The following is a 16007-nucleotide window of genomic DNA, read 5'->3' as shown; positions in this document are numbered from 1 at the left end:
AGAAGAGATCTTCAAAGAGGGCAAACAACACCACCCCTATTGCTCATTTACAACCTCCTTCCTCCCTCTCCTCTCCCCTCCCTGCATCTCACACTTTTCCCCCAAAAGGTTCCACTGAAAGTCACTAAGAATGTCCATATACTACATGTGTTACATTTTGTGAATATGTTGAAGTTTCCCTTTCATGTTTGGTATCATTCTAAAGGTCTTAGTGCGATTGGTAAAATGGTCTCAATTTCACAGAAATCACTTATATTATGAGAAAGACTGAACACTTTTGTAGAATTGTGTTTTGCTGCTGAGGGGTGTGTTTTCCCCTTAGGGTCGGGGGAGAATCTCCAGCCAGGTGTGACCCTGGGTCACGAGATCTCCTGACAAACCAAAAGGTCTTTTATGTTTTTACAACTGATTGGAAGATTTGTTTGTTTTGGTCTGGTATATAAGCGAAGTGACAAAACATTACAGGGGGATTCTGTATTCAGAAGAACCCCACACTGTGTGTGAGAGTCTCTGGAGCTTTGCCTCCAAATCTCTCACATGCTGCTGTGTATCTCTATGCGGTCAGGTATGCATCTCTCACTCTTAGATTTGTCTTTGAGTAACTGATGTTATGTATTTATTTTAATTGGAACTGAATTTAATTCTAAATTGGATTCTCATTGTTAAATTATGTAATTGGCATGATACATTTTTACCTGACAAATAAATTGTTATATTTGATTCAATCGGATCTCTTCTGAAATCATTATTTCTAGTAGATTAAAGTGTAGTCTGATCCAGAATAATCAAATATCCAAATTAAGACATAATCTGTATTTGTGATTAGTTTAAATTAGAGAACCCGCCTAAATTTACGATCGTATGAAATTGGAGTCAGATTAAACATGGAGCTAGATTAAAATTGAAAGTAAATCTTGATAAACTAAGTGGACTTTGCAGAAGCGCTGTGAAAAGACCGAACATGCATTAAACCTTCAACCAGACAACTGGACTCTGCGTTTGGGCCAGTGGATGGATCCTTACATGACCAGCACTGTTAAAGTGTCTTTTGTTTCTGATTAAATTTGGCAAATGCTGTGGCTGTTTATTCTTTGTGCAGTCAGTCCTCAGGCTAAAATGATACAGACAGCGGTCAGTTTGTATACTGTGTGCTCTAGCTGCTGCGTTAAACTGTTGTTAACAGGTCTGAGGTTTTTTTTTTCACCTCAGACCTGATGCCACTGAAAGAGGAGAGTCAAGAACTGAATGAAACATGAGAAAGATCAAAATGAGAAACATAATAAATTAAAAAAATCGACGAGTTGCTCACAGACTGAAAAGACTTCTTCACCAAAAAAAGCTCCAAAAACTCAAACTACAATCCTTAATTCCAACATGAGAACTGAAACTAGAGAGAGCTCTTTTATCTGCCAACAGTGTGGAAAAATATTTAAGCGAAAAGGAAGTCTTACAATCCATATGAAAATTCACATTGAAAAGAAACCATTAATATGCCCTCAGTGTTGAAGGATCCTTAGATCCTTACATGCAAATTATTGTGTTGCGTTTAAATTTTATGTTTGTTTTTTAATTTCATTTATAATCATTTATTTACATAATCATTTTATAATGATTAGTCATTTACATAATTCATATTTAATTATTTATTTGATTATTTAAGTATTTATCATTTATTCATATATATTATTCATTTATATGTTTTTATATTTTATATTTCTTATTATTTTCCTTGCTTATGTATTTTCATTATTGTTCAGTTCCATGATTGTGGGGTTTCATGAATTGTTTGGTCTAAGAAATAGATAACGGGGATGTTTATGGAAATTCAAGGTTTATGGGATGTTCAATCCGTTTGATACATCATTGTTCTTTCAGCTGTACTCCCCAGACAAAGTTTGAACATTAAGACATAAGCAACTAAAACTGTTCAATAAATTCTGTTATACCTTTTTTACCATCATCACTTCGTCTCCTGCTTCTGCTCTTTTCTGGCTTTCATCGGTCAACTTCATAACTGACAGAAACCTGCTTGTTAGTGGGGTTGGGGTAACTACAGCTTGCTGACTAGTTGTTCTGTTACCAAAAGACTGATATATTTCTGACGGGATCTGGTGTCCGGGGCTGGATCCTAATTGTCTGGCGTGGGGACCTGATCTAACAGTGTGGAAAGAGTGGTACACGGAAACCACTCCTTAATGTCCACATGAGAATTCACACTGGAGAAAAACCTTACACCTGCAAACTGTGTGGAAAAAGTTTTGCATTAAACAGATATTTTAAGACTCACATGAAAATTCACACTAAAAAGAAGCCATTAATATGCCCTCAGTGTGGAAAGTGTTTTTCCTAGAGGAAAAAAGCCTTAATGTCCACATGAGAATTCACACTGGAGAGAGTCCTTTCACCTGTCCTCAATGTGGAAAGATTTTCACACGTAAAGGAAACCTACAGACTCACATTAGAAGTCACACTGGAGAGAAGCCCTACATATGTAGTCAGTGTGGAAAGAGTTATAGATATACAGAAAACCTTAATACTCATATGAAGATTCACTTAAGAGAGAACAGTTTTAGATGTCAACAGTGTGAAAGGAGTTTCACAGACACAAATCACCTTAAGAATCATGTTAAAATTCACATCGGAGAAAAGCCTTTCATGTGCCATTACTGTGGAAAGAGTCTTTCAGAAGGACGACACCTCAAGATTCACTTGAGAGTTCACACTGGAGAGAAACCTTTCACCTGTGAACAGTGTGGAAAGAGTTTCACAGTTAAAGGAAACCTCAAGGTTCACATGAGGATTCACACTGGAGAGAAACCGTACAAGTGTCTTCAGTGTGAGAAGAGTTTCGCGTGTCAAAGCAGCATGAAATGTCATTTCAAAACTCATTCTGGGAAGAAATTGCTGTTTTCCTCAGTGTGACAAGGTTTAGGAAAAGGAGCAATTTCAACAGTCATTTGCACATTCATTCGACATTCAACTGTTCAGTGTAATAAAAACTGTTTTTTCCCAGTACACTTGTGTGAAAATTTATGCAAATGTGTGATGCCGAGACAAGTGAAAATGCTGAGTGGAAACTGCAACTGAATGTGGGGTATATTGACTGTCACCTTCAATGCTGAATGAGGTTTTTCCAAAGGAATGCTATAGGGATCATGTGTTTACTTTTGTTCCAGTCTCTTCAGAAATGGTATACATCCTTTTTTCTCCTTTTCTTTCTTTGTATAGGATTGCTACTGTGTGTGGAGCATAGGGAGTTTTGAATTCAGGCTTTCTAACGGGACTCTTGTCTCTTTCCTCCTTCAAATCTCATGGGTTTCACCAGTGTGCACTGGGCAATGGAGCAGGATGGAGCAATAAACCATATACTCATGTAGCAGCAGCGGTGATGTGAGAACGTGCTTGAGAAACAGTTTAGAGAGAAGAAATCAATATACATATAAAATATTTTTCACAAATTATTGGTTACATTATATAAATAATAAAAGTATAGTCCATCCATTAATAATTATATCTAAATAAATTGTTTTTTTACCAATGCAAATATGTTAGAAACAATGAATCATGATACAAATGCAAACTTGTATCCCGTGCACACTTTTTAATTCTCTCCTTGAGTTAGCTGCATTATGGAGCCTCTCCCAGTATTTCCTAGTTTCCTTAGTCTAGTTAAATCTTGTATCTAATCTAGTCATCCGTGTCTTGATCCTAGCCTGCTTTGCTGGTCTTGTCTGATTTCTGGTTCTCCTCTTCTTGGTTGTTTCAGAGGACTGGAAGCTTGATGCTCATTCCTCATCGCTGTTAAACAAGCACCCTCTCGTGTCACTGATGGGCAGATGCTCAGAAACTCTTCTTTGCTATTGGGAGTAGCTACACTTATTTTGACAACGTGAAGTGTGTTTGTGTATGTAAAGTGAAGTGACTCACTTGGCAGCAGTAGCTCTTCGATGTCCATCAGCTATTGACAGGTCAAGATTGTTTTTGATGGATTTTGTTAGTGTTGAATTGGAGATTGTTAGAGTTACAATTTCATTATTTTTTAACACTTCAGTCACTCTGTGAAACTCAGTAATGTAGTTTTTTGTGTTTTGAAGAGTTTTGCATGTAACACATTTGTGATTTAATTGATATTTTTGGGGGTTTGTGACACTTCGGACAGAGTTTGTTGATTTCAATTCGCACACCCTGTGGTTTGGAGGTAAGCTCCATTGTTGTATGTCCTTCCTAGCTAAAGCTGATGTATTAATTTCTATCACAAAGTAACAGAAACCCGTCCAGATGTGTACTGTAAAACACTTTTGAATTTTGTGTGTACTTTCCCATGCATAGACATTTGCTGAGGTGTGCATTTTAACAATTGTCCCCTGAATTTTTAGTACCTGAAAAACAAAATATATAATAAATGCTTGCACTAAAGTAAATTTCCAACAATTTATAGAGGACCATTCCAAAAAATTGAAAGATGTCTATAAACAAGCGACTTTGGGGCACCATTGAATCATGTAGAAAAGCTATTAAAGTCAGTGGTGCCTTAAATGTTTTGGATTAAAATATTCTTTCAAATCTATTCCTTTGTGTTTAATGGAATTTTTTTATTTATTTTTTTTTTTTTTTTTTTTGTAAGAATGTGAGGGCGAGTAAATGATGAACTTTAGTTTGACTTAAGTGTTCCTTCAAGATACAATGCAACATACAAATAAAGGTTCTGAAAGTGGGTTATACCAATACTGTTATTGTAGAACAATACTTGGTTCCCCGAACATTATAGGAAACAATAATTTAAATATGTACTTGTACATTTTAAAAGTCTAAAGAGCAAAGGTTTATGATAAAGAACAAAAGAAAGGTTCCATGGAACCACTGATGTCAGTGAAGAACCTTTTATTTTAAAGACCAAAACATTTTTACCTTAACGTTACTGTAATATTTTGTATTTCTTAAGAAACTACACTAATGATTTTAGGGTGAATGGTTCACAGAAGCTTTTATTTTGGGGACCTACAACAAAACAAAACAAAAATGAGTTGTGAGTTTTTTTAAACAGCAGTACATTCCAAATTACAGATGAGGAAAATACTTGTTTTGTTGATGGTGTTGGTCAGTTTAACTGCATTGCAGTTTCTTGATGCTGTATCCCACATGAAATGTTTCTCAGCTGCAAATATGACACACTGACGATACTCATCTCGGTTTGTTTGCTGTGTAGCGTTGAAGAATTTGTTGTTCTTGGATTAACGTTAATGGGGGTGACCGCATGAATATAATTATATATCCTGCTGTGTGAAATGACTTCTGACTGAAAAATACTTCTGCTGCGGGAAGTTTGGGGAGGAGTTAAATGAAACATAGTTTGCAGACCAGAGCTGTCTGCGATTCTTTCTATTGTAAAGTCATGCAGAAGGTAACCTCCTGTCACCGATCCAATGTGTTATGTGAACACAGCAACAACTGAATGCTAGATAGTCGTGCAGTGTGAAAACAATGGTGATCGTTGACTTTGAGAATCGTGCAGTGTGAACTCGGCATTAGAAAGTTAATGGCACCTCTTTTTTTTTAAGTGTGTGTGAATACAAATCTAAAATCATGGTTAAGTGAGTCTGTCACCTTTTGTCTTTATTGCCTCTTGCTGCTTCTGTCCCATTACTTTAATTGATCGTCATTGTTCATGTTAATCAGTACTTGGGTTAAGTGTGAATGTAATGCCTGTAGGTGTGACTTTCCCTGATCTCTGTGATAATGAGTGTTATAGTTATGCTGATTAGAGTCTGGGCAAATTCATGTAACTGCTTACATCCTTTGCATACGTAATCTTCTGATGACGGCCTCCTGAAATCAGTATAAAACTACAGTGATTCACTGCTTTAGTCAGTCTTGATCACTGCAGCACCACACAGTACATCTCAATCAAGAATCTGCTGAAGATTCACTCAGTCTCCTGATCTTCACTTCTGAGTTTCCTACCGGTGTAACTGGACATTGTAGGTATTTTGTCTCAAAACTATAACTTTCCTAATACTGTACTTTTTAGTACCCTGTGAAGGATATACTTTTACAGTTTAAGTGTTTCTAATAAACTGCTTTTATATTTAGAAACTGAACATCATTCGCTCCTAACAATGATAGATGAGTAGTAAAACCTCAGTATGCTGTTATATTTTTTGCTGGTTGATGAATCTGAACATGTACAGCTTGAACTGTATTTCTTTCTTATGGAAAAAAATGCTTATATAAAGATACTTAACTTAATTCTTAACTGGAAATATCACAAATGCTTTGTAGTGAATTGAGAACTTGCTATAAGACTGAAGATCTGTGTTATTGATCTTTTACAGATCCACGTGACACTAATATAAAGATGCCATTTATTAAAGAGGAGAGTGAAGATATGAAGACTGAAGAAAGATTTAGCATCAAACCTGAAGATACTGAGGAACAAACAAAGATGGTGTTTATTAAAGAGGAGAGTGAAGACATGAAGATTGAAGAAACATTCAGAGTCAAATATGAAGAAACTGAGGAACAAACAGGTTAGTTTTCATTCTCAAAGATAAACTCACTCATCATTTGATCCTTAATAAAATGTCCAACACTACAGGAAGGAATGATATTTTTGAAGAATCTCTGGTTTTATTTGACATGGAGCGGGTCGACTCATGTGGACAGACATGTTGAGATCATATGACTCATTACACTTTAGCATTAAAACATATGCAACTAAGATTATACAATTGATCTTTTTTATCATCATCACTTCAAATAATTGGAAGAGGTTTTGAGATTACATTTAACATGTTGGTTTTGATGTTTGTTTTTTAAACCATTAAAATTGGGTTAATTTGCATTTGTTCTTTTTGCATTAGACCTGATGACATCGAAAGAGGAGAATCAAGAACTCAGTGAGAAAGAAGATAATGTTCAACATAAAAAATATGATTTCATGACTGGAGAAAAATCATTTAGTTGCTCACATACTGAAAAGACTTCACAAAAAAGCGCTCAAAAGACAGCAAATAAAAGTTATTTCACCTGCCAACAGTGTGGAAAAAGTTTCAATAGAAAGGGATACCTTGAAGTCCACATGAGAGTTCACACTGGAGAAAAGCCGTACAACTGTCAACAGTGTGGAAAGAGTTTCATTCTAAAAGGAAACTTAAAATACCATATGAGAGTTCACATTGGAAACAGACCCTTTGTCTGCCAACAGTGTGGAAAGAGATTTACTGAAAAAGGAAACCTTAATATTCACATGAGAATTCACACTGGAGAAAACCCTTTCACCTGCCAACAGTGTGGAAAGAGTTTCATTCAAAAAGCAAGCCTTAAAAAACACACCAGAATTCATACTGGAGAGAAACCTTACACATGCTCTCAATGTGAAAGAAGTTTTACACACAAACAGCATCTCGATGAACACATGAGAATTCATTCTGGAGAAAAGCCTTACACCTGCAATCTGTGTGGAAACGGCTTCATTCGAAAAGCAAACCTTAAAAACCACATGAAAATTCACAGTGTAGAGAAACCTTTCATATGTTCTCAGTGTCCAAGGAGTTTTAAACATAAACATAACCTTAATGTCCACATAAGAATTCATACAGGAAATAAACCTTTCACCTGCCAACAATGTGGAAAGAGTTTCACTGATAAAAGAAACCTTAGAAATCACGTTCACAAGATTCACACTGGAGAGAAGCCGTTTACATGTGATCAGAGTTTTGAACGTAAAGTAGCTCTTTAACATGAACAATCACACCGGTGTGACTAGAGCGTTCAGTGTGTCATGTGATTAACTGATAAATACAAATATGCTTTCGTGCTTTGGCTGGTGCTGAGTCAGAGATGGACATGCTCAGTGCTCGTGTAACAGGTCTTCGCCCAGATCTTGACATATAATGAACTTGTTCCAGTAGGGTCATTTAGATGAGCTGAGAGAGTGAATGGCTGTGGTGAGTGAGTGCTCCATGAGAAACATATATTGTATTAATTGTATAAGCATTTCATGGATTAATATTGACATGTTTAGAAGGATATTGTATGATCTGTGTTCGTGCCACTGTTACATGTGTGATAAAATCAAGTTTGATGTTCACCTTCATTATAGAACATGTACATGTGATTGTTGAAACTGTTGAATGTGTTGTCGACAGAATAAATGTCTACACAAATGTGAGACTGTCAATTGCAGTTTCTACACAAAGCAAAGCAGATGCAATCCTCTTACACTTGTCATGTGTGCTTGAATAAAAACAAAGGAAAGTGTAAAAATGTATCTTAAAATGTTAAGGTAATTTAACAAATTCAGAAACTGCAAGTTGTGACAACTTTAAAAGTTGAATTTTTTTTTAAATGAACATATTTTAATGACAGAATATTTATTGAACAAAAAAACTTTTATATTTTACAATTTTCTTTTTTTTTACAAATTAAACAAAAAAATAAAAGTAAAATAAAAATAAATCACAATTGTGGTGTTTCCGGTCTAATATTGGTCTAACTAATATTGATATCAGTCTTTTTGTCAGTTTGTTTTCTTTTAATTAATTTTTTTATGTTTTTTGAAACTGATTGAAAGTAGATATAAATCAACTTTTTCAAACTCATCGACTTGGAAATGTGATAACATGTCGTGACCATGAGATCATTTTTGTGGTGACCATGAGATTGTTTTGTCGAGGTAACAACATCCTTTTCTCATGGCCACAAATTCTTATGATGAGGGAACGACATCTGGTTCTTGTGGCCACAAGTTTTATGTTAAAAGAACCGACCATCTTTACCCATGTATTGTATTGCATTTAATGGGCTCTTCGTTTTACCTCAGTAATAACTTACAATAGTATTTGTTAAATTTCCCAAATTTATCTGCTTTTTGCCCAAGTCACCTGATTGGAACATTGTTGAGGTTTACAGGACTTTATTCATGATCTGATAAGCCATGGAACAGCATGATATTTACAATTTTTTTTTTTAAGGGAACACAACACTTGAGGAGGAAAACTTAGCCAAATATAATAATATATATAATAATAATATATTGTGAATTAACATTGTGTATTAATAGGAATTAAAAATAGGAAGCCTAATATCAGTTTACACACAGGCTTATCTTCATGTTATTTGCAGTGAGTGACTTACTATCTAATGTTAACAAGCTACGCCACAGTATTAAACATTTAGGTAACCTTATAATCGCTCAAAGAAAAATGCATCGGATATCATCATTTTTTGTCATGTCTAATTAATTAATTAATAATCCAGCATCATCTGTATATTAAAGAGAAAAAAAACACTTAATCCGATGTTTAAAGTGAATAAAATAGCCTTGACAGCCTACTTACACATTACTACTGAAGTACTCTGTTCTCTTCCTTGTGTGTAAGAACAACCACACTAGGGGTCAAAACAAAAACTTGTGCTTATCTTTCTTCTTTTAGTTCTTAACAGTTCCCACTTGCTGTGGTGAAGCAGTTATGAAATATTGTTCTTTTCGGCATTTCACAATAATTACACCTGCAAATTACAGCCAAGCGCAACAGTTCCCATACAGTGTTTGGCAGTGGTCTAAAAGGATTTAAACAGTGAATTTTGAATAGATTTCTTGTAAACTCAGAGATGTGGATTCAGACGGCAATTAAATTACCACTCAACCTTGGTGTTTGTCAAAAAACAGCAAAGATGAAGTTGAAAATGCTGACTCACCATCTCCACAGTACAGAAATGCACCTTTATTACAGATAAACCATATTTGAGGTTGTGGGATTACAAATGTAAGAATTTGCTTAATATCTGCAGATCCTACATCCTGATGTAACATCATATAAAAAACTAAAGTGATCTAGATTGTATTGGGAGATCATGTAAACATAATGGCATCTGTTTATTGATTAGATTCAATAGTTTTGAGTGTGGTGGTTCTGCTGGTTTGCTGTTTTTTACAGGTCTTTAGTTCTCATGGTCAGGTGCAGCTTATATCATTTGGGTACTGTTATCTTTGGGGAGTAAGTTTGCTGAAACTCACTGTCGGGGTTGAATTCTTGTATTGTCTTTAGAAATAGTCACTTCTGAGGCTGTGTAAGGTACACACTTTTAAGGACTGCCCACTGAATGCCTATAAAATACCATGTATCACTGCCTTAGTTAGACTTTTGATGACTGCAGCACCACACAGCACATTCTCAATAAAGAACTCTGCTGAAGAGCCTAAGAGTCTCCTGGTCTTCACTTCTGAGTTTCCAACAGGTTGATTAATGATTTTGGACGTTTGGATTTCCTGCCCTGAAATACTGTAATTACCTCAAGGACCGATCTGTCCTTCATGGACACAGACCATTTTTTTCTGCAATTAACCGACTAATAAAATGTTTAGTGACTAAGCCTCTTCTCGTTGAGGTATGTTCAGCTGACTATTAGTGGGGCAGCACTAGTCAGGTCAGTTTGTTTTGCATATAAAGTGAGATGGACCACATTCAGACAACTTTTCAGGATTAGTTCATCTTGGCAGCCGTAAAAGTGTAAGAAATATTTTCAAAAGAGTTCCACATGTACATATTTCACATGCAAAGATGTTACTCAATCTTAGCAACAGGCATTTACATTGAAGAATTAACACTGCAACTACCAAGACAGTCAATTTGACCGTTTTTAAATTTTGCAATGTAATAACTTTGTAGAAATAAAACCCACATAACTATAATTCCTTGACTTTTCTTAAATGTGTGTAGATTTCATACTAACATTGTTATTTTATTAAAATTATAAAAATAAACAAAGCATTAAATGAAGCTGAAATCCTTTCAAAAAACAAAGGAGAGAAAGATGCAAGAGCACAGACAAGAGTACAAAAACACCTGGCAAAGGCAAATGAATTGAGAAAATGTACAGGACAAAATAATTCAGCTTTAAGAATGAAAACCAACCTATTTGTTCCTCAGTATCTTCATGTTTGACTCTGAATGCTTCTTCAATCCTCATGTCTTCAATCTCCTCTTTAATAAACTCCATCTTTATAATAGTGTCATGTGGATCTCAGCTGCTTCACCAGAAGTGCTTCTGTTTGAAAGAAAAATAAACCAAAACTAAATCTCTGGTTGTGTCTCAATCAGCTCCCAGTCAGTGCACAAGTAAAGTGAGTCAGTCAGAGTGATATGATAGTTAATGCCCTTGAATCACCTGATTAGCTAAAAACACTCAAAACTTTAACCATAAATAATAATAACAATAATAGTAGTAGTAGTAGTATTGGTAATAAACAAATGAATAAAATAATACAAATACACAAACACTTTGTTTTGATTAGTTCTTGCATTACTGAGCAATGCGGACAACCGTCTTTTTGTGCTGCCCGGTGTTGATTTCTCAAACTGTTGTATTTACTGTCATGTCCTTGTGGCGGCGATACACTTGGTGGTAAAAGGCATTTTTGGTTGACTACCTTCTGTAGCTTGCAATATAAAAGAAAAAACACTAAAATGAATGATTTCTTATGATAAGAGATCCCCAGTAAGGAATACCACTATGGATTCTGCATAAACTGTAGACACAATGCCAAGCAGGAAAGTCATCACTTTTTAAAAATTGCATATGCTTTCTTAGTGAGTGTGCTTCTTCCTCTTTAGAATTTATTAATGTACTTTTCTTACCTCTAACATGCACAAATAAAAATAAATAAATTAAAGTTATGTGGGAAATTTCTCACCCCAAGGGCCTTTGGTTGGCCTTTTAGAAATCCCTGAAGTCCATAAAGAGGTGAAAGTCCTGCTACTTGTTGTACGTGAACAGGCGCAGGATCATTTGTCACAGTCCCAGCTGCTGTTGTTTGTACTGATGGTTGCAGCTGGATGACAAAAGAAGGCATGGGTACGGCAGTCGACATTCTTGTTTCAGGATCTGAATTTGACGTACAAAATTATAATAAATAATAACATGTAAAAGGATATGATTATAAAATAGATTTTTTATGTTAAAGGGGTCATCGGATGCTAAGTTCACTTTTTCATGTTGTTTGAACATTAATGTGTGTTGGCAGTGTATGTACACATCTACCCTAATGATAAAAATCCCTGCAGTGCTTTTTAATTAATCTGTAAAAATAATATTCCCTTTTTCAAATCGAGCCGTTCTCAGATTGTGGCATCTTACCCACAGAGGCCGCTCCCACGATAGTTGATTGACATGAGCATTTTACAAGTTTAAACAGTGAACATAAAAAATGTTTTATTGACCTTTTTTTGTCAGATAAACTGGTTGGGGCTTATTGGTGGGGCGGACGTGCGTGAATGCACCTGGCGCATATTGAAGAGGGTGATTGTCAACTCCCTGTTGAAGAACCTTAATTGGAGCAGAATCAATGGAAAGACAGTGGCCACTCTTCAACTCAGAGAGGTTGTGATTGGTGAGGAGACAGTATGTCTGTTTACATACAGAGTTAGCTGTTTCTGTATCAGATGATATGAGTAAATACAGTTCTTTACAATCTCTAATACAAATGTGTATTATGTGTATCTAATACACAACAGCAGCTTGGCTAAACTGAGGATCAGTTTCCATTGCTTTGGGACAATGTGCATTCAGTTTTTAGTTCTTTCAAATTACATGAATTCTTTCCTTTCTCAGATGCAAAAACCATCAAACATCATACAGGCGATATTACAGTTTACTTGCTCTTTTCAAAACTGATAAGTTCAAAGCTGACATAATACAAAATTGAATAAGACAGGCATTTGCTACATTTCTAAAGTAATACCATACTGAAATATATTCCAAATCTAAATATATATATATATATATATATATATATATAACAAAACTGTTCATTACTGCTGAACATTTACACACATGGCTTCAAAGTAATATTTTTCCACACCTGCCAATGCCCAGAGACTTGAGAAAATTTACTGGCCATGATACAATATGTGCATTATTTCATGAAAAACAGGCTGAACGAATTGAGGAAATCTAATTGCAAGTCTTCTTATTATAATTTATTTGTTTTTCTATAATTATTATTATTTAATCATTTTGAATATTATAATAATTGTATATAATAATTTAAAATAAGATATAAAATAATATCATTATTAATTATAAAATGTAACAAATATGTAAAGAATTGTCATTACTGCCCTAAATATAGGCTTTGTAATAGTTGTAATAATAATAATAATAATAATACTGATCTTAAATAATATTTGAATATCTGATATTAAAATAATATTTCATATTAATAATATATTAATCAATTTGAATACTATAGTAATTATTAATATTAATGTAAAATAATATATAAGTTAAAGTAATACAATTCTTAATTAATTATAAAATTAAATGAATAATAAAGAACATTTAATTGCCGATAATAATAATAATAATAATAATAATAATTATTATTATTATTATTATTATTATTAGTGCTGGGCACATCCAAAAGAAAAGTTTTTGTTTACATAATATATGTGTGTACTGTGTATATTTATGTATATATAAATACACACACATGCATGCATATATTTAAGAAAAATATGTTATGTTTAGATATTAAATATATTTGTATTTAATATAAATTATATGAATATAAATATACATGTAAATATTTTTTGAAACAACGCATGTGTGTGTATTTATATATACTTAATATTTATAAAAACTTTTATTTAATCCTGATAAATCATTGCCCAGCACTAATATTTATATAATTACAGTACAGGCTTTGCGTTTTGATAATTCTCTCACATCTCATTCTCTCAGACATTGTATGAATTAGCCAACACAGATTCTTGCGTTTTTGCCACTTGACAAGTGTTATTTTAAGCCCTGGCTAGACAGGTGTTTTAATTTCATCGTCATCTGTTTTATTTAGTTTTGTATTATGGTCTTTGAATTTAACAGTTTTTTTAAAAAAGTATGTAAATATGCAAATGGGTCTGGATTTACATAGAGTTTTGGAGGTGACTGCATCTGAGTGACAGAAAAAAAAAATTAATCTGATGTAGTCATATAAAAGACCTAGTCATTGAATGCATTTTGAAAGCAATGATAACCAAAGAATTGAGAAATGGTTCCTTGGGATTGTAAATTTCATAGAGATCTTACAATGGGGTTCGGAAAAACCCCATCACCGTAATGCTGCAGAAATGGAGGTCAAGGGGACCATAAAAAGGTGGCTTCAGCTGGTAGTCGATCGAGAAGGTGGGCGCAAGAGAAGACTTGCAGAGGGCATCGTTTAAAGTTAGTGCTGCACGATTAATCGTATCGCAATCGCGATGTCAGCCTGTGCGATTATATGACGGCAGAATGTTGCGATTATATTTAAGTGTGGACTTGAGAACACCTACTTTCTGAGACAGTTTGCTGATTTTCCGTACCGCTAACAACACAAACAAACAAACAAACAAAAAAGATTAAAACAAAACAATCTGAGAGTATAGACAGTGCACGTGTGGCGTGCGCGTGTGCGTGCGTGTTCACTTGTGTGCGCAGCGTGGATGGATGCCGAGAAGATCGACACTGATCTGGTAGCCAAATAAATAAATAAATAAAATATGGCGATATTTTGGATTTGAGATCACTGACATTGACCAGAGAGAGGTACTGTGCAGAAATTAGAGGCCCTGTTTCACTTGGTATTAACATGCGTTTTCTGATGCGTCGATCTGATCACAAGTGGACAATGCTAAGTACAGGTGTAAATAGGGGTGTAAAACGTTTTCAGCTTGTCCACTTTTGACCACAATCACTTTTCAAAATCCGTTTGTGTCCCCCTCACTTTCAAATTCGTTTGTTAAATGAATGTCTGGTATTGTAGAAAGCACGCGCAGCGCCGCTGAGAATTAGCACGATCCTTAAAACGAAACCGAAAGTAAAACGCGCACGCGCCTTCAAACGCAATTTTAATACGCGCTTTTAGAGAGCGTTTCCACAGTGCGCGCAAATTAGGCTACACAACATATAGATGTTGTTATTTGTATGTATCCTATAATAGGTTGTGTAGTTGTGTATACCTCTGTATCAGGCTTAAAAAAAATTGGTCTCTATTTGCACTTTGAACAGAGAGAGTAGCCTAGCCTACTTTGATTATGACTGCACTATTGGTTGCACTTAATACAGCTATTTTTTGTTTAGACTATTTTTATTTATACTGTTTTTATTTATATTTGTAAAAAAGATCTTCAGTTAGGAGGTCAAACGTTCTAGAAGCTCATAATTCATGTACAGTTCTAATGTCTGAAGAGAATCACATGAAATCATACAGGAGAGACGCCAGTCAGTTGAGTTTGCAATGTATGTAAATGCAGGAATGTGATCAGAAGTGGTCGAAAGTGGACAGAAGAGATGGATTAAAATGCCAGGTGTAAACGACTGTGTCTCCATTGTCCACTTGTGATCCGATCAACCAAAAACATATCCATTTTCCTTTTCAAAAGAGTTTATACAGAGTATATGTTACATTCTTCATAAATGTCCGTTTGTTTGGGCAAAATCTTTAAAATATCTTATTTTTGTGAAAATGTGTATGTTTTTATTTTATTTAATTTAGCTATACTTTTGAGAAAATACATTTACATTAATGCAAATGCTATTTCATTTGTTAAAATAATTTATTTTGAAACCATTGCTAGTGATACAAATACACATTTCCGCATTATCAGTAATCTGTGTGTGCATTTTCTTTAAAAACCCATCAAGTTGACTCACAATACCATTTATTATAATCGCAATCGCAATATTGACCTCTATAATCTCAATATGAAAATTTTCCCAAATCGTGCAGCCCTATTTAAAGTGTATGTGCTTGTGTCTGTGTTGGTGGGTGGGAGGGCATGAGAGAGTTTTTTCTTCTTTAAATGTTAAACATTATATGTATTTTACTTTTGTTGCTTTAAAAAAGTGTTGATATTACAGAGTATTTGAATATGTTATAAAATGTTTGTTAAAATGTTAATGTATTTGTTATATTAATAAAATCCCTTAAAAAAATTAAATGGTTGATTTTGTGTTTCCCTGCTAAACTG

General features: G+C 34.4%; 1 protein-coding gene across 2 annotated transcripts in view; it reads left to right on the top strand.

The window, feature by feature from the left end:
• Positions 1-16007, top strand: part of LOC127160292 (gastrula zinc finger protein XlCGF8.2DB) — a 65531-nt gene that overhangs the window by 45948 nt on the left and 3576 nt on the right. Inside the window, exons 2-3 of one of the 2 annotated variants that reach the window (XR_007826698.1) lie at positions 6333-6527; positions 6861-7867. Coding sequence is in view for 1 of the 2 variants with exons in the window: in XM_051102955.1 (XP_050958912.1) it covers positions 6333-6527; positions 6861-7738 (1073 nt within the window). In the remaining variant the exon portion in view is untranslated. Of the gene's footprint in view, positions 1-6332; positions 6528-6860; positions 8136-16007 lie in introns of those variants that run through there. The other variant, XM_051102955.1, reaches the window with a different exon arrangement.

The sequence above is a fragment of the Labeo rohita genome, unplaced genomic scaffold (assembly GCF_022985175.1).
Source record: "Labeo rohita strain BAU-BD-2019 unplaced genomic scaffold, IGBB_LRoh.1.0 scaffold_318, whole genome shotgun sequence".
Classification (NCBI taxonomy): Eukaryota; Metazoa; Chordata; class Actinopteri; order Cypriniformes; family Cyprinidae; genus Labeo; species Labeo rohita.
This window is presented reverse-complemented; position numbering and strand designations above follow the sequence as displayed.